Consider the following 19,100-nt stretch of genomic DNA (forward strand, 5'->3'; position numbering starts at 1 on the left):
TTGTACCCAAGTCTAGATGAGCCATCTCATCTTTGTGATGTGATTTAAATTTAAAGTTCTTGAATTACAAGCAAGTATGTGGACTGAGTCCTGCCTGGGCGAATCGTTACTGTACAATACCAACCTGCTTTGCTTTTGAACAAATACTAGGGGGGGGGGGGGGAAAAAGCACGGCTATAGGATTAGACTCGATGACTTTTTTGTCTGATGCCTTGAACTCCTTGTTTGTTATTTGATAAGGAAATTTACGCAAAACTTTTATCTATTTGGGTGCTGGAAGGGTCAACCTTTTCAGGACAAAAAGGCCCAGAGTAACACATAATAAACAAATAATATCAAATTCATTTTTGGCAAGGACAGTCCAAGTTTTGTAATCTTCTTCAGACCAAATGGAAATCTACAAGTGCCAGCTCTACGGTTAATATTTTACAGACACGGGTAGTAAAGGGTATATAAGCAAACGCTTTCCCTTCAATCTTCCTAGCATTTCTGAGCAATTTAGCCCACATCATAATCTGCAATCATGAAGTGGGCAACGTTAATTTCGTCTGTTTTCCTCCTTTCTTCTGCTACATTCCTGAATCTGCAAAATCTTGCTCAAGCAGCAGGTAAGAAAGGACTAATTAGTTGTCTTTGCAGTCTTTGTTATCTCAATTTAATGGCTTTAATGCAATTTCACGGCTTTACTGCAATTTCACGAACAATTCTTGCAAGCCTGATTCAAAGAGAACAGAAAAATTTGATTGACTTGAAAAGAAGCTAAATGAAGAAATGGTGAGGAGATGGGTAGAACGCTCCAGACGATTTCACTGGGCGAATAAGTTTGGTGACATCCCTTTGCAGCATCAGGGTAGCGCGTGAACAGATGTTGATTATTCAGAATCTGTTCCTTTCCAGCACGGAGAAAGCAAATGCACTGTCCTTTTGGAAGTACCGTCTTTTGAAGGGTAATTCATAAGCGAGCTCCGCACCGATTCAAGGCAGTGGTTTTTGCACGAATAGGTCAAAAATCTCCATCTCAGTCCGGGCTAGGAGAAGGCTAGCCGAGAACTCTGCATTGTGTAATTTCTCCCTGTATTATAAAATTTCAGACCTTGGTCAAACAACTATTTCTGCAGGCAGTCCTAGAAATTTTTCCACTGATATTTTTCATTTTTGTTTGAAACATGAAAATACCCAAATTTGACAAAACTGAGTTTTCAGGAGCTGGCTGGAAATGCCAGTCAACAGCAGCAAAAAGTCTTTAAATTACAATTTTCTGCACTGAAACCCTTATTATCAAAGCAGGTATATTCCATTAGGTAAAGGAATTACTCTTCCTGTTTCCTAAAAGCTCCTCAGTGCTATTTCTAGAACAAAACGACGGCCCCACTCTAGCTCATTTGTTAGCGTGGCCACATGCCTCAGTATCTGCTGGGAAAATCTCGTGGGATTAGTTACCTCGCCAAGAGCGAGGTCTAACAACAACCTGTATTTCTTACCATCAAGACCAAGTGAAGGGAGTTATCTGCTTTCCTTCTCACAAAGAGCGCAGGTGATGTGCACTGGGTGGAACAAGAACACGAACCCGCCAAGTTAATAATTTGTGTTCAAAAAGAGAAAATTCTGCTCATGCTTGCTCTCGTCAAACTGCAGCTGCATTCTTTTATTTGTAGCGTAGACATGATAACGGTGTTGGTTAGGCAAAGGACACGTTTGCTAACCCCTAATAGTAAGCTACAGCAGTCATTTTGAATATTTGAATTAAGTATGTGCCTACAGAGGTAAATAGTGTATTAGAACCCTAAAAATCACACGCTTGGGTTCCCTTGGAAAGATTACCGTGCATGACAGTGAGGTATCTGCAGACAAATGGACCACAATGGTCATCTGAGACAACCAAGAGTTCAAGGTGACCAGAAGAAAGCTTTAGATTGAAGCTCCCGGAAAAGCAGTACAGATTACCCAGGATGGTGTAGCCAAAGGTGGGATTTTCCAAGTGCTCAGCATTAGCTCGGTCTGTTCCAAAACAATGACATTACTCCTTTAAGTATAAGGGCTGGGTGAATGCTGAACACTTCTGAAAACCTGGCCCACGGTGCCCAGACGGTATTCTTTAAGGGGTCCAGCACAGCCAGTGTGACCGTCAGCATCATTCGCTTTGTTTTTCTTCCTAGACCACAAGAGTGAGATTGCCCATCGCTACAACGATTTGAAGGAAGAGACATTTAAGGCCGTGTAAGTAAATGTTCAGCTTACATTTTCTGACTGTTTTCCATCTCTGTTGATACTGGACAAAAAAGGGAAACTAAAACCCACTGTCTGAGCCTAGTGAAGAGTGTATGTGTCTCACTGAAGCATAGCGTTGAGTTAGCCTTCTTACTGTTCGTATACAAAGCCTACAAATATTTTAAGACCTGCAAAAGTCACGATGACTTTCTTGCTCTGTGGGAAAAGAACTCCCTGCAAACCTTACGCGAAAACCTGTGTTCCTTACCAGAAAAGAAAATAGGCATGAGTAATACAGTTTTCATAACCTTAGGATGGAGAGGAGTTACACTGGATTGAGACATTACCAAAAAAAACCCAAAAGCCAAAAAACAAAACAAAACAAACAACAACAAAAAAAAAACCACCAATGCCAAAACATAAACCCAAGACAGGTTTTCTGAGGCAATTCCATGATTTTCTTTTGAAACCGGTTTCGGGAATGGCAGAGGGCCCTGACAGGAACACAGCTACTTCTGAAAGAAGGCAGCCGGAAGATCATCGTTTGTAAGAATGGCAAAAACCAACTTAGTTTATGGCATTTACGAAAACGTTGGTTAAAGTGGTAGAAAACTCAAATGACAGTCTTCTCTGTTTTGTTTCCAATCTATTATTCAAAGACTTTTGTTCTTGGGAAGTAAGGTTAAAAACATTTTTCCGAAAGGAGGTGAGAAGAGGAAGGATCTGGGATCCGGTACTATGCTCTTCGTGGTACTCCGTTTAAGCATTTGTGCATGTCATTTGAACAAACAATTTTGAATCCACAAGCCACTTCGAAAATATTGACTGTTACGTTTCTGATCTCCATTTTCCAAAACGTGCTTTGTGTTTCAGCGCCTTGATCACATTTGCCCAGTATCTCCAGAGGTGTTCTTATGAGGGACTGTCTAATCTGGTGAAGAATGTTGTTGATCTGGCACACACCTGTGTGGCTAACGAGGACGCTCCCGGTTGCACAAAATCACTGGTAGGCAATGAATCCTTTGGTATTCTGTGTCTCTTCATTCTATGCAGCTACCAGAATCACCCTCCTTGAGGGCTTAGACCTGATCCTTTCAGGTGTTGCTGTTGTCATCGGCCAATGTGCAGATTTTAGCTCTGAAACTAAGAACTTGGTTTTGTCAGGTTCTGAAACTCTGCCTTTCAGAAATGCCTAAATGATCCGTGGAGCCATATGTTGGAGCCCAAACACCACGCTTTGGCACATTACGTTTAGCCTTGCCTGGAAATACACGTTAGCATTTAGTACAAATACCCCAGCTGTAAAATACAAGACTAATCCTAGGTATTGAAGTGGCCAAAGTGCGTGGGTTTTCACGCTGGGGTGACTTGAAAAGGTATGTGTGCTAGTTTAAGGTACTTAGTTTAAGAACTTCTAAAAAAACTACTCCTCTAAGATCAGGTAACAAAAGAAGTTTGCGGGTACCTGAGATCCCTGGATGTCTAGCAGGTTCAGCCCAACCCTTCAGAAAGTTAGGGGCTTGCGTTCTGACGAGCTCTAACATTCAGCCCAAATAACATGACTACATTAGTTCTCCCTAAAGATTTCCCAAGCTGATCATCAAGTGGAATATGAAATCCTGCTTCAATTCATCTGAAAAGTCAGTTTAGTCAGATTATAAATAACAGAATATTTTGAAGTACAATAAAAATTAATGTTGTTTTTTCAATAAAGCATTGTAACAGGTTTGATATGGGACCCCATAAAATAAAACTTTACGATATTGTGTTGAAAACAATGGATTATTCTGATCTATGGTCTAAATCTTACCCAGTAAAAATGCATTTACTTTTCAGTCTGGGTTTTCTTTTACGGACAAATAGAATGTACATTACACTGTCTATAAACAGTAATTCTGACCCTCAGCATCTCCCTCACAGCCCGCCATTTTCCTGGATAACATCTGCCAAGTAGAAAAGCTCCGCGACTCGTACGGTGCAATGGCTGACTGCTGCGGTAAAGCTGATCCTGAAAGAAATGAGTGTTTCCTGTCATTTAAAGTTCCCCTACCAGACTTCGTTCAGCCGTACCAAAGACCAGCTTCTGATGTGATATGCCAGGAGTACCAGCAGAACCGGGTGTCGTTACTGGGACAGTAAGAAAAATGACATTTTCTACTGTTTTAACTATTTAGTCATGCAGAAGAGGGATCCCCAAGCTAGACAGAGTATGTGGACATGCAGGACGTTAGAAAACGTTGCAACTATCCAACCTCATATCTGCATGTATAAAACAGCTGCTCAATCATTAAATATCCAAAGATCTGATCGTGGTTTTTCATTCCATGCTAGAGCAGGTTTTTCCACTCAAAAATAAGCCTTAAGGGATCACATCTTATAAAACTTGGGGGACTTTTTTTTTTTTCCTCCCCCAAAAAAACCCTGAAAAAACAGTGTTTCCCATATTGATTTAATAATTTACTTGCTCCAGCTCCCCACTACTCCCATTGTAATTGCAAAGGATTAAGAAAGGTAACAGTAAAAAGAATAAAAATTGACAAGAAAATCTTGGTGAAATGGCTGTAGATTAATTTTTCACACTGAAAATCAGAGTTTTCAAGCATTTGACAATGCATTTTGAAGAAGCGTAGATACATCAGACTAAGGGGCTGACAAAGGAAGGAGTTCATCTTTCCAGCATTGTTATCGAGTCCTGCTTTGGAAACAGATTTAGCAGAGCATTTACCATTAGCGGGCATTACGTTAGGAAAGTAGATTACATTTCTAAACTAGAAATAAAAGTTCTAGGAGCTTTGAGAGATTTAAAGCCATTTGCTGTTGTCATTGGGACAATATGTAACTTCTGTTTTGCTTTTCCTTGAAGCTTCATCTATTCTGTTGCAAGAAGAAACCCCTTCTTGTATGCCCCAACAATCCTCAGTCTGGCTGCTGATTACGAACACGCACTTCAAAGCTGTTGCAAAGAGACTGATGTCGGTGCTTGCTTGGATGAAAAGGTAGATCAAATTTTTCACTGTGGATGAAAACTAAGCAACTGATCTCCTACATAAAGGTCCCTTCTGGTCTTAGCAGCAATTCTCTTTGAAGCGAGACGTGACTGTAAAAGGCTAATGTTAAATTACAGTTTATAATTCCAAAATTGTGCTTTCCCACGGTGGTTTTCAGTCAACGCTTCACAGAAACTAAGACAGTCAAGAAATTCATGTTTTGATTTTTTTTTTAAGTGGAAAAAACAAAATAATCAAACTGTAGATAATAAGCTTGCCTTTTTGTCCCTTTGCTAATACGTTATGAGGTAGCTACGAGTATTGCGCAGATGCGCTGAAGCCAAATAACGTGTAGCACTTGGGATTTTTCATCTGGGGTAAACTGTAGCGACAAGGCATGCTACTGAAGGGGCACTAGGGCAAGACACATCTCACTCGGCAGCCTAACCTGCCATCGCCACATCTGATGCGTAGGCGTACGAGAGGTCTCTCCTATTCTTCCCCTCTTCGTTACCCAAGCAAACGGAGGAGAAGGAGTGAGAAGCGTGTAGAATCTTCCCATTCATGCAAATCTCTGTCTGAAGAACTTGTAGAGAAGGGTCAGGATTAATCATGTGTTCACCCTATGAATCCACAGCAGATGACTTCCACGTAGCTTTGCTTTTTAAATAACTGTAGCCAGGATTTTATGTCAACCTTGAGAACGGCACGAGCCAAACTTTCCCTTTGTCTCAAACTCAGTCCCAGTGACTTCTGTGTAATCACTGCGGTGCTGGGAGAGACAGCTTACGCTCCTTTGAAGCCACAGGGTTTCAATGAAATTGAAGTATTGGGCGAACAGCAGCATCTCCACAGAAGACTTGCACTGTGCCATCAGGTACAGCATCTACACCAGAAGTTAAACGCTGACTGTAAACTGGTTAGGACCGCCTAGTGAATTTTTAGTTGGCTTGGCTTTTCATCAGAGCGAACTGGACTAGAACCTGCTGTGTTTCGGAAGTGGGATTTTCCGATTTGCTTTTTTCCCAGTTCATTACATGTAACCAGTTTAACGTGACAATGTGCCTCCTGTTGTTATAGGCAATTGCCATAAAAGAAAAAGCCAAGAAAGTCAGTGTGACGCAGCAGTACTCTTGTGGAATCCTCAATAAGTTTGGCGAGAGAACTTTCAAAGCAGAGTAAGTTCCAATCAGTTTTTTTTGGTTTTTTTTTTTTTGTAAAAAGTAGGCTTGTTAACCTAAACCTGAAACTTCTCAAGAGGAAAACATCAGCATACATAATTCAGTTCTATATTCTGAGTTTGAAAACTGCATTCGTGGTACTTCCTAGCATACTTTTGGCTGAGGACCATTGTCCAGCAGAATAGAGATCAGTGAGCAGTCTTTCAACACTAGGCCGACAGCAATTTCTTAGCCTATTTATTTAAACGCAGAATTTAATTCTGATCAGGTTTCTGCATAAAGACTGGACGCAAAGGTGAACCTGTGCATTCCAGGCTGATAGCGAGTACTAGTAAAAAGAGCAGCTGTGACAGTTACAGAGGAACGAAACCGTCTCTGGAACCAATCCCGGAGACGCAGAGTTAACTGATGAAGCGTCCCTCGGAATCAGAGATTCCGGTGTGTTTAATCTACATTTTTGCCAAAGCTGTGCCCGCTTCCTGCTCCTACAGCTTTTAGCGACAGGCACATCCATAATCAGCAAAGTCAGTCCCTAGTTCGAACCATAAAGCCATCAAAGAGTCCAATTTGGGAGAATCACAATTGTTGGCAAAGGGGCATTTTTACGATTAAGGAAGACTTTTTCAATTAATAAGTGGATCACCTGCCTAAGCGCAGAGAACTGCTTTCATTCTGCGGCTAGGCTAATACACTATCCTTGACTAGGATGACCTTACTAGACACCGTCAGCTTTGATTTAAAGATCAAATTAGGCCTATAGACGTCTGCGTTCAGTAATCTGGAGATGCTTTGCAGTCACCCAAGAGCAATGAGGAATTCTAGGGTGTGATTCTGACATAGACAGCTCAGATAGAACGGAAGAAGCACAAGCTTGTTTCTTTCTGTCTGTTTTCAAGGAGCACTGGATTACTGGTGAAGGCGTCAATGCCCCTTTTTTCTAGCCACCAGAAATTAGATGAGAAGAGCAAATGAATATTTACTTGAAACAACGCTGTTGTACAGTGTCATAAGCGTTAGTGACTTGCAAGGTTTCTGTTCAATGTGGAGCTTTAACACATGTGTATTTTTCTTCTTTTCCACCCAGTAAACTTGCTCTCCTGAGCCAGAAATATCCCAAGGCTCCGTTCTCAGAAATTCTTAAACTTCTACAGGATATTAAGGGTATCTACAAGGAGTGCTGCGAAGGGGACATGGTAGAGTGCATGGATGACAGGGTAAGCTAAGTATTTTTCAAAAACGTTTACATACTTGAAAAATATTTAGGGAGACAATAATCTGTGCAGCTATTCAGTCACAGTCCAGGGAACTTGTACTCGACGCTGCCGGAACGTTCCTCAGCCACTGACAAACTCACGGCCGGCCCAGCTGAGTGTTACTGGAACTAGGCTGTGGACCAGTTCCGGATCTAGCCCTTTATGATCATGAGGGCAAGGAGCTGTTACTTACAATATAGCGTGTGTGTTGGGTTGAAATCAAAACACGTATCAGGGCGATAGTTTGATGGTATTTACTCATTTCAAATCAATCCTAAACAAAGCAAAAGAAAGCAGAGGCAAAAAGGCCACGGTTTTTTTTGCTGTCCTGTTGCGTGTGCTGCCATTAATCCAGCTTTCCTGTAGTGCCAATGAACTCTGGAGAAGCGCTTGCACGGGAGGATTAGCAAAACTGTGCAGTAGTGACATGCTTTAAATATCACCTGTCTGGCTGGAACTTAGACACACTTTTTAAACCACCTGGTGTCCAGCGCTGGCTTTACGAAGCTCCGGGGTTTTTCGTGTTTTGTCCCTCATCGGAGCTCGGCACCTGACAGGACTGACAAGATCCATCCTTGTGACAGACCACTCAGTGACTTTCCTTGGCTTCCCAGAGTTCGTCTTCTCTAAGTTTCTAAGATCAGGGAGGGAACCGCATTCTCCCCTGCGCCTACGAACATCGTGCTCCACACGCCCAGGACATTCCCGTCCCTCTGAGCGTTCCTTTTTATGTGGAGACAGCATTTCTTTTTAGGAAGGTGCTAAGTAAATAGGTGACCTGAACGAAAAGGGAAGAGTCTGAAAAAGAGAGAGCAGATGAATTCATCTATCTTGAAATTATTATTTCATATCTTGTATGATAATATGTTTTAATTTTACAGGCAGAGCTTATGACCTATATGTGCTCTAAACAAGATGTTTTCTCAAGTAAAATCAAACACTGCTGTGAGAAGCCAGTTGTGGAACGAAGCCAGTGCATTATCGAAGCAGATTATGACGACAAACCCGAAGGTCTTCCTTCACTCGTTGAAAAATACATAGAAAGTCAGGAAGTGTGTAAAAGCTTTGAGGCAGACCATGACGCATACTTGTCAGAGTAAGTAGCGCCAGCAGCACGCGCGCTCGTATTTGAACGTTCCTGCAAATGATCCTCTGTCTTTTCTGGACTGCGGCCTTTTGCACCGCTGGAAGAACTGTCCTCTTGGGTGTTTCGCTTGCATATGGACAAAAGAGCTGACCTCCCGGTACTCTGATGTAACTAACATAGCTTCAAGCCTAGTTGAACCCCTAGTTTCTCATTCACGCTTTGCGACTGTTTCTGTTCAGCATTGTCCTACTTATCAAAGCTGACTTTATCAGTGCCTTTCATGTATTTGAGGGCTTTCTGCATGCCCCCAGACGTTATCTGCTTAAGAAGCATTCTGTCTTGGGGAACTATTTTGCTCCTTTCACATTTGCCCCATTGGCAGACAACAGAACGACCCAAAAATTCTACTGAAACAAGCAAACAGCATTCCCAGCTCGTTGTCCGCCTTACTTGATCTTATCTGAGGAACTGTCATTGTCAATTACTGCGTTGTGCATGAAGAAAGCAGCGTGTTATTTGGGTGCTCCAATTCTCTCCACTTGCGTGTCTTTCAGGTTTCTTTATGAATACTCACGAAGACACCCTGAGCTCTCGACACAGCTGATTCTGAGAATTACTAAGGGATATGAAACACTCCTGGAGAAGTGCTGCAAAACACCTAACCCTGCCGAGTGCTACGGAAACGCTGTAGGTGCAAAGCTTTGCTTGCAGATAACTAGAATGCTTGTTCGGTACCTATCGTGAAACCACTGTGTTGAGAAGCTCCTACGGAAGAGCAGACAGAAAGCATTTTGAGAGACTAAGCCCAGGGGAAGTTAGCATTCTGACCGGAGATGAAGCAGTCCAGGGCCCATGACAAGGATACAGGGTTTTCTCAGATCACCGAGTAACTTCACTGGTCACCTTGGGAAATTTCAGGCTAGTCTCACTCAACTGCCCGATGCCTCTGTCTCTCCGAAGTGATTCTGGTTGTCCTGAAGAGGACAATTAATAGCTGGTTAGCTGAATTATGGGCCCCGCTGCCTATACTGAGCATGGCTGCTCATGGATTACGATGGGAACCTGCATGGCCAGCTAACAGAGAGACACCTAAACTTAGGTCTCCTAATCTTCAACTGAAGCGCGAACAAGTCACAGCACAAGTTGAGTCATTGACAGCTGTGGCCAAGGGATAGAAAGCAGATGTTCCCCTTGCGGTTGATAATCCTGTACTTAAAAAATATTCACCTGATTTAAAGAAACCAAAAAAAACCCCATTGTCTAGAAAGTAAGTCCAATGGGTAATTAATTTAAATTCAATTTCAAAAACCTTGCTGCCTTTTTAACGGAATTCCTGTTAGAACTTCTGACTCGTATGAGAATCAAGTCCTCCCTATGCCATCCAGGCTGTACGGAAGCGACTGGCCTTGTAAAATGGGTATCTTATAGCTAACCAGATTTAGAAGGGGTCAAAAGGCGTATTTGCGTGACTGTTACCAGGATGTCCTGCTCTAACATTACTAATAAATTTATACTTGTTTGCAGCAAGAGGAATTGAACAAACACATCAAGGAAACTCAGGATGTCGTACAGACAAACTGCGATCTTCTCACTGCCCATGGCGAGCACGATTTTCTTAAAGCGTAAGTACTTTCTGATAAATAGTCTCGAGCGCAAACGATGATGCTGGGTGCTTTGGGCACATTTATTTGGTCTTTGCTTCTACTTTCTCTTCAGTCAGTGGTCTAGCTCAGTTGAGCATTCTGCAGATGTGACCAATGGTCATTTTGATATGACTTTTTCAGACTTCTGATCCGCTACACTAAGAAAATGCCTCAGGTATCAACTGAAACCTTGCTTGAAATTGGACAGAAAATGACAGCCGTTGGTACCAAGTGCTGCCACCTTCCCAAAGACAGACGCCTGCCTTGTTCTGAGGGATATGTGAGTACATTTATTTATTCACTCTGCTCCTCTTGGAGATTTCTTCTGTTCTCAAAGATGTTGAATCCTGGTGAGGCAGTAAACTCGCAGTGATTTTGCGTAAACCCTAAGCTAAGCATCTACGTAACAGAATTCAAAGTCTGTTCATTTTTAACGGACGTGAGAACCTAAATAGTTGTCTGATGGTAGCTTGTGAAAATTTTAGCTAAACTTTGCTCTCCCTCAGGAATCCAGAGTAAGGTTGACGGGGCCTGTGGCAGCTTGCGTTTGGAAAAGCTAAACAGTCTCTTAAAAAAAAAAAAAAAAAGTACTTGCTAATTGCAGCCCAGTGGACAAACTTTGCAGATTAAGAACTGCTCGACTCCAGGCATACCTTTTCATTTTAAATTTTAAGACCATACCATTTCCAAGCAGGTGTTTAGATCCAACAGCTTCCACTTCCAGCTATGCTATCGTGACACAAACGTCTCGTATTTCTTCTGTTACTGTAGCAGGTGTAGCTCATGTTTGTTCTTCTTTCCTTCTCTTTTCAGCTGAGCATTGTGATTCAGGATATGTGCAGGAAACAGGAGACCACACCTATAAATGACAACGTTTCGCACTGCTGCGACGACTCCTATGCTTACAGGAGGCCGTGTTTCACTGCCATGGGAGTAGATACCAAATACGTGCCTCCACCATTTAACCCTGACATGTTCAACTTCGATGAGAAATTGTGCACCGCTTCTCCTCCTGAACGGGAAGTCGGGCAGATGAAGTAAGCTAAAAGAAATACCTTGTAGAAAAACTTGGCAAGTGTCACACTTTAGGCTACAAACCCCCGTTTTTGTCATCTGACTGGGACTTGCTAGCGACAGAGAGAAAACCGGACGGAACTGTGGGTTCGTACTGAGCTTGTCAGTGCAGAACATCATGCAGTTTGGAAGAGGTAAAATAGGGTGTTGTCTTCAAATCGAAATCAGTGCCTTAGCTGACCAGTTTCATGTAGGTCCACTGCCAGTGCAAGTCTTAAGATGTACTTAATTAAGACAACATACAGATCATTTCAATAAGCTTTTTTCCCCACCTGTAACCGCGAAAACAAAAAGCGAACAGACGGTTGCGGTAGACTGGGAGTTTGGAGTCACAAATAGCCACAGAGTCCTTTAGACGTGACAAAAAAACCCTCATAAATGAGCCGTACCTGCATAGAATGGCATATTTTCAATTGGGAAATCAAACTACAACAGGTAGCCTTAACTGTGTATTTCGGCTTTGTTTTCAGATTGCTTATCAACCTCATTAAACGCAAGCCCCAGATGACAGAAGAACAAATCAAGACAATTGCTGATGGTTTCACTGCCATGGTAGACAAGTGCTGCAAGCAAACAGATATCGAGACATGCCTTGGGGAAGAGGTATTTCCTATCTCCTTTTAAGAAAAACAAACCAAAAAATGTAAACAGGAAACTGGAAACTCACTAGGATACCATGCGCTGCAAAAGCGGTTCTGCAACCTGCTACGGTTACTTGTCCCTGTGCCCTTACGATAAATATGTTACACTCTGCAGGCAAATATCTTGACTATACAGATTACAGTCACAGATGATAGTCATTGAACAATTTCACATGGAAAGGTTGTCTGGAGGTAATGTAGTCCAGTCATCTGCTCAAAGCACGGCTGAATTCTAGATTAGATAAGGTTCTTCACGGCCTTGTCCGGAAGAGTTGAATATCTACAAGCCATAGTTGAACAATATATACGTGTAGAATTTAAACTACATCTCTTGCATACATAAACTTCCTTTTGTGCTACAGGTACTTATAGAATTTCGCAGGATTACCAGTAAAAAGTCCATCTGGATCACTTACCAGAGACGCCTAGCAAACACAAATATACTGGCAGGGGGAGGCCAGCTGATTATGTCCTATGAGCAGTCATTCCTTTTTTTTCCACCTCATCCACCACAAATACATTCATTCGTTCAACATGTACTTGTCTTGGTAATAGCCACAGGAGAAGTTTATCTGTAGCCGTATCGCTGAGCAAGCTAAAAGCATTTACAGGAACTATAAATGACAGTTTCCAACAGCAACCTCATTATCATTAGAAGCATAGAACTGCATTACTGATATCTTAAACTGCATTACTGATATCTTAAACTGCTTATTGGTTATAAATAAAAAAGGATTCGATCAAAGTGTTGCATAGGTAAATATATTAGCAAGACTTAGCAAAGCATTATTTGGTCTCCAGTTCACTCTAAAAGTTTATTTTCTACCTTTGCAAAATTGCAAAATGCCCAACATGCAGGGGTGCACAGATTCCAAGGTTAGGAAGTACCATTAGAATTATCCTTCAACCTGTAACGCAGACCCAAGTTTAAGTTTATAGAAGTTCCTGCTCAAGCACTGCACGCTTTGCTCCCTTGGCGTCTCTCTCACAACCGTTTGTATTCCTTTTTCTAGGGTGCAAACCTAATAGTCCAGAGCAGAGCCACATTAGGAATTGGCGCTTAACACGTGGTAGGTAACAGCAATAACGCATATCTACATATCGCGTCATCTGTCTGTCCGTCTACCCCTCTCTGCCTACTCTTCCACCCATTTAACGCCTTCAACTCAAAAAAGCATCTAGCTCCCCTTTAACCACCAGGCGTTTGCTTTTTCCGATGGGTGGTTTACTATCTGCCAATACAGAGCATACAGAAAGTTGAAGTACTACTAGTATGCTACCATTTTCCAAAATAATCCTTTTTGTTTCTCTCATCTAGGTCGCCAGTGGGAAAAATATGAAGAAAAATACGTCTGTGTAACTTCTCCCGCCCGTTACCTTTTTTCCTTTGGTACTGAATGAGTATTTCATAAATCTTCCATGTTTTGTCAAAGCACGTGCTTTTCCGGAAACTTTTCAATCCTATTACTTTGAAACAAATGAATAGTAAATAAAAGCTTTATAAATCTGCATCTGTCCTTGTCTGCTGGTGACTACCATAAGGCAAAGCTCCGCAGCGCTCCCGACACAAACGGTTGCTCTAAGTAATATATAGGGGCAGGCATTCCATTGGCTTTTTTTTCTGTTTCCGACCCTTGGAAAGTACGTATGAAAGAAGACGAAAGGTGGGAAGACATTCAGCTAGACTTGAAAACTGATTCAACTACAGGTTCATTTTACACTTTACTTCAGCAGTTATAATTACCTAGTAAGACAACGTTCAAAGGAACTGCTCAGTCTAAATAAGATGACTAGTAACAAGCTCTTCTAAGAAGGAAAAAAAAGACTTACTCTATTTTTATTTTTTTTTTACAGCAGCCGCCAATCAAGTATCTCTTGTCTTACAGACAGCTGCAAACAGATCTGCTTTTAGACACGTCTTTAAAACAGCTTTTGACTTTAGAGATGTCTCTTGAAAAGCCCACCATCTAAATCACACCCTTCATTGCAGGAAGCTTCCAATAGCGAAATTTTTCGGTTCTATGCCACTAAAGCAGTGTGATTTTCTAGTACATACTTCGTTTCAGTCCGTGAACACAAACCCCCCATCTTCTACACTTTAATGAGGACCCTTGCATCGTTGGGAGGGCCTTGCATAATAAGGCATTTCGTAAGGGCAGTTTTCTTGGCCTTGAAACTCTCTGTGTCTGTAGTTCGTGAACTGGGCATCTTCTCCAGGACCATAGACGTACACTCAGAATGAAACATTCAGAGACACTGGGTTCAAAATTTAAAAGAAAGAATCCTCAATCTTGTTATGATGGAAAGGTTTGAACACTCAGTCACCGTAAAGTCATAGTTAGGCGTTGGTTTAGAGGAGTTTACGTGACCCCAGGGCATTCACAAACATCTCATTCAAGACAAAGTTTTGTGAATTTGAGCGAAAAGCATTCGTCGGTTGCAGTTAAGCACCTTTGCCCTTAGTTTAAGGGAGCACAAACACTCTCTAAGACCATTCCCATTAAGTAATTCCCCATCCCAAATGCTGACCGTCACTCACCGCAGCTAAAACTAACCTGCTCTAGGACAGCGTAGCCGTAGCTCATTAGGACAAGTTAAGCTTGTTTGAGGAAGAGGTTCAGCGAAGATGCTGAGGCACAGAAATCAGCACTAGCCCCACAAATCTATTGAGAATTGTGAGTTTCTCGTTAGACGTCCAGCTAATCCCCACGCCACATCGCATTCCGATGCTCACGCGTGCCAGTTGGCTTCCTGTCGCATCGGGTATGGCTTTTCAACTGCACGTTGAATAATTCCCACTACAAAGCAGGCTAAGGATTCCATTAAGATTTAGTAATTGAAAATGTGTTTATAATTAATGTGCTTGCAATTTTGCCGGCTCCAGAGAGATACAGAATTAATATATACATGATTTCCAGGCCACATTTGTCAAAGCTGAAACGAGTAACGTGTCAAGAGAGTAGAGTCGAGTCGAATATCAATATACCAAAAATACGTGAAAAGAACTGATTTCCCTCCACCCCATTCCCGTTTCTACACGTCATAGGAACCCCTCTATTTCCGCCTTGCCTGTCACCGTGTCTTTCAGTTTGCATAACGACAGAGCGCTGCAGCCAAGCTGCACCACTTAAAGAACTATCTTAAGCCTCGGTGTTGATGTGGTTTTGCAAATGACTTCTGAAGAGCTTTTGCTCCCATGCCGAGCAATCTGCCTTGTATTCCGGGGGCTCTCTTTTGGGCTGCGGCTTTCCGCGACTGATGTGTTTTTGTCCGTCTGGGTTTCTTTGTAACGAGGCGACTTGCCTTTTTCCCTTGTAGAGTCTGAGTTCAGAAGGAAAAGGAACAAGCACACCTGCAACTGTAGCTAAGACTGCACTTGTAGAGAAGTGTTCTTTAACCGCCTCCGTGTCGCCTCAAGAGGTAGGGAAACCTCCCTCTAATTGCCTGGAACGTATTTAAATTTCTGTTACCAAACCTGAATGATGGCTTCAAATTTTAGAAAGGCCAACTGTTAGTATCACTATTAGCGTGACACTTGTGACTTGTTTTCTTGCAGCACCTTTTGTTAGGCTATTCCAAGAGTCTTTCGGGTTTTATATTCTTTCTATTGCAACTTCTAGTCCCTAGAACTCACTGAAAACTACGCAAATATTCCTAAGTATTCAAGCGGGAAAAGAAAACAAAAACCAGCACACCCATTTTAAGGCAGACACGAGTTTTTTGAAGGCCCCTCTCCTTGCCCGCGAACAACCGAGTTTGCCGCAGCGTGCCCCACCAGCCAGAGCGCTGCTGTCACCCTCCGTTTCCCGCACGGTGACAATTCACCAGGCAGGTCTGCTGCTATGCGATGCGGCCTGGAGAGGCTGGCGTTTGCCGTCTCCGTCTAGATAAACATAGGAACGCCTCCCCTGGGAGATGGCATCCCAACAGACACCACCATACTGTGGAAACAGATAAAGATCTAAAACAGCGCGACCTTTGTGGTAGCGAGTAATAGGAGGAATTGCACACCTTGGAGCCTGCTCCTGCTTGTAAGCCCCGCTTGCCTTCTCTTTCCTCTACAGCACAGTATAACAAACGGATACGTAGTTGTACTTCGGGATCTCCTGCTACCCCTCAGTAACGCGCAGGCTAATTTTTACTTTCTCCATTTTCATTTTTGTGTCTGCCCGTATCGCTTTCTCATATACCCTCTATAACGGTTAATAAAGCCGTGACCACTGAACTTCTAATATTCACAAAAACTATTCCCATAAATCAAGTTTTCCAGTCTTTGGAGAAAGCCTGATGGGACCCACACACACCCATCCTTTACAAGAAGCGTAATTTCGACGGCGCCAGCCATTAACACTAACTGAGAGAAATCTCCTCAGACTTGACTCCTCTAAATTAACTTATTTGCTCTATGTAGATTTCTTTTGCTAAGAAATAAACAAACACAAAATTCATTAATTCTTAACAAATGCAAAACCTACCGTTGCTGGACAACGAAGTTCTACCTGCAAATTCCAACATTTCCAAAGCAACAGCCAGATCCAGAAGTTAGAAACGCTACTTTTCTCTGAAGGGAGGAGAAGGCAAGGTCTTCATTCGACTGCTCCTAGTGTGAAAGGGTAAGGGGCTGCATCCACTTCCTTCTGCCTTCTCCTTCAGTCTTTATTTCCTTCAGCTGACCACGCATCACCTGCATCCATCAGACTCCCACCTGCCCTAAGCTCCTTCCTTTCTTCACCCCTGAATTATTCAGCCACCTTCTCCTCTCCATGCCTCTACCACGCTCTGAATCACAAAGTGACACTTGTCCTCTCTGTAAGCACAGTTTCCTATATCTTTCAAAACGGTGGGTGTTGGTCGTGGTGTTTTTAGGGGCAACCCTAAAAGGTTTTGTCATCTCTAGGTCACTGGGCTAAGCTGGATCTCTGGGTCACGGCATTTCTGTGTTCCTTCTTGATTTCTCATGGTCCCTCTGAGGTTGATGAAATGCCATGACCTTTAGGCCCCAGTTGCTCTGCGTTCATTGCTGATATTTGGGAGCTAGGGTTAGTATCGACTCTGGAGCGCCTCTTCCAAGAAGGCTGCTAGCTGGGGAATTCCCTAGTGTATGGGAATTCCTTTAACGCGTGCTCCAGCTTTCACCTGAACATTTGGAAACATTTATACCCAGTTCATGACAAAGCAAATAATAGAAAAATGATCGGTAGCAAGAATGTTCTTCCAGCTCTCTGCACCAGCTCACGATGCCAATCTCCCGGTACTCAGCCTTAGTAAAAACACAGTAGAGCTTGTCTGGGGCTTGGTAACGGCAGCGGCTTTGGGCCAGGGCATATTCCTGGCTTTCTGAAAAACTCCTCTTGGTTGCTCAAGCGCTTAGCCCTTTTCTGCTCCCGGATAAGCGTCCTGAAACCTTTTTGACTGCATCAGATCAGAGACACACAAGGTTTTTAAAATGTACGAGGAAGTCCGCTGCTACGTTTGGGTATACACTTTCTTAATATAAATCTTCACAACCTCTTTGGCTGCCCAGGGCTGTTCTCCGTTACCTTATACTAAGGGTATCGCTTGCCCTGCTGCCCAGCAGGGGAGATGCCTTTTGTGTTCATTAGGGGTAAGTAAGTGTACTTTAGTAGTCAACGCTGTCTGAACGACTTCATTTTCGGTGGTTTCTGATTCAGGATTTATTACTGTCTTTGCCCAAAGACTGAATGTGACTTTTCTGCATACCAGCACTAGTAAATTGCATTTCAACTAGCATAAAACTCCTACGTGCCAGGGGTACCAGGATTAAAACACACGGGAGTTTGCTTTGGCTGCAGCAGTGGCTCATTTGAATCTGCCAGATTTAACCGGACGCAAGTCTTGAACCAGATCCACAAGTGCGTTCTGTCTGTTCTGGGCTTCCCCGTGAACAAAAATGAACCTCCACATTAATTCTTTCAGTGGAAATATGTAAAGCACCAGGAACATGGTAAGAAAACTGTACCTCAGCTCACTGAAAGCAATTGAAATGCTAAATTAACTTTCTAATGATCTGCTGTCCTAAGTGAATTGTGACAGCAGTTCTCACCTCTGCCTCAACCATTAATTGCTAATACAGAACAGTATTCAAATACTGCCTTCACCGCTGACCCCCCAAAAAGGCATGGGCAGAAGAGAGCACAATTCTACGATTAAACCAAGTTATATTTTACGTGAAGTCTTGTAACCCAGTTCTTAAGTTGCACAATTTCTTATGCAGCTGGACAAATAAAAAAAACCCTGAGTTTACAAGGTCTTTTCAAACCTGCCTCCTCTAAATGACAAACCTAGTATTTTGTGACGCTCCCTTTCGGCAAGGGGGGCTCCGTCTGGGAGGCCTCTCCAAGTCTGACTGGGAATCTACAGCCATGTGCATTGGCACAGTTAACTGCTTACACACACTGCTTGATCGCAGCACACGAATGGTTTCATTCCCTTCCATCCTCTTGGTTTCCAAGCTCCCATGCATGGTGTACACCTGCAAACAATCCACCATAATGAAGCGCATACCGTTTATTTCCTTTATGTTCTCCAGTTTTACTACATGCAAAAATCAGAAAAGATTTGCTTGAGATGCAGGTCAGAACGTTCTAGTTGAATTGCTTTCTGTCTTATGATGTCCTTACAAAGCTTTGCAACTGTGCCAATAACTGGTTGGAGTTAATTTTGCAGAATTTCATAATGAACATTAAGTGAAACACCCTTATTTTCACACTACTGGAACACATACAATATGCTGAGTATGATGAATTAAACACTATAGTTTTGGGGGTTGGGGTTGAGTTTTTGTTGTTGTTGTGTTTTTTCCCCAAACAGGAGGAATCTGTACTTCTTTAAAGATTCTGATTTCCCACTAAAAAAAAAGAAAAAAATATCAGTGAGAAATAAGAAACTTAATTTTCAATGAAACATTCACTTCTAGACAAAAATGTATTTTAAGTAAAAAAGGAGTTTGCAGAAATCAACAAAAAACCCAAATAACATCGTTTTAAATGTCATTTTTCAGCATAC

At 42.4% G+C, this 19,100-nt stretch overlaps 1 protein-coding gene across 1 annotated transcript; it reads left to right on the forward strand.

Moving 5' to 3' along the window:
- The first annotated feature begins 491 nt into the window (after positions 1–491).
- ALB (albumin) lies at positions 492–13,585 on the forward strand. Its single transcript, XM_009468650.2, has 15 exons — positions 492–608; positions 2,157–2,217; positions 3,082–3,214; positions 4,129–4,343; positions 5,072–5,204; positions 6,276–6,373; positions 7,461–7,590; positions 8,511–8,725; positions 9,271–9,403; positions 10,241–10,338; positions 10,501–10,639; positions 11,173–11,396; positions 11,904–12,036; positions 13,088–13,144; positions 13,393–13,585. Exons 1-14 carry the CDS (start codon positions 524–526, stop codon positions 13,136–13,138), a joined length of 1,848 nt encoding a protein of 615 aa, XP_009466925.2. The 5' UTR covers positions 492–523; the 3' UTR covers positions 13,139–13,144; positions 13,393–13,585.
- Positions 13,586–19,100: the final 5,515 nt, after the last annotated feature.

The sequence above is a fragment of the Nipponia nippon genome, unplaced genomic scaffold (assembly GCF_047370975.1).
Source record: "Nipponia nippon isolate SJK-2023a ecotype South Korea unplaced genomic scaffold, ASM4737097v1 scaffold_6, whole genome shotgun sequence".
NCBI classification, from domain to species: Eukaryota; Metazoa; Chordata; class Aves; order Pelecaniformes; family Threskiornithidae; genus Nipponia; species Nipponia nippon.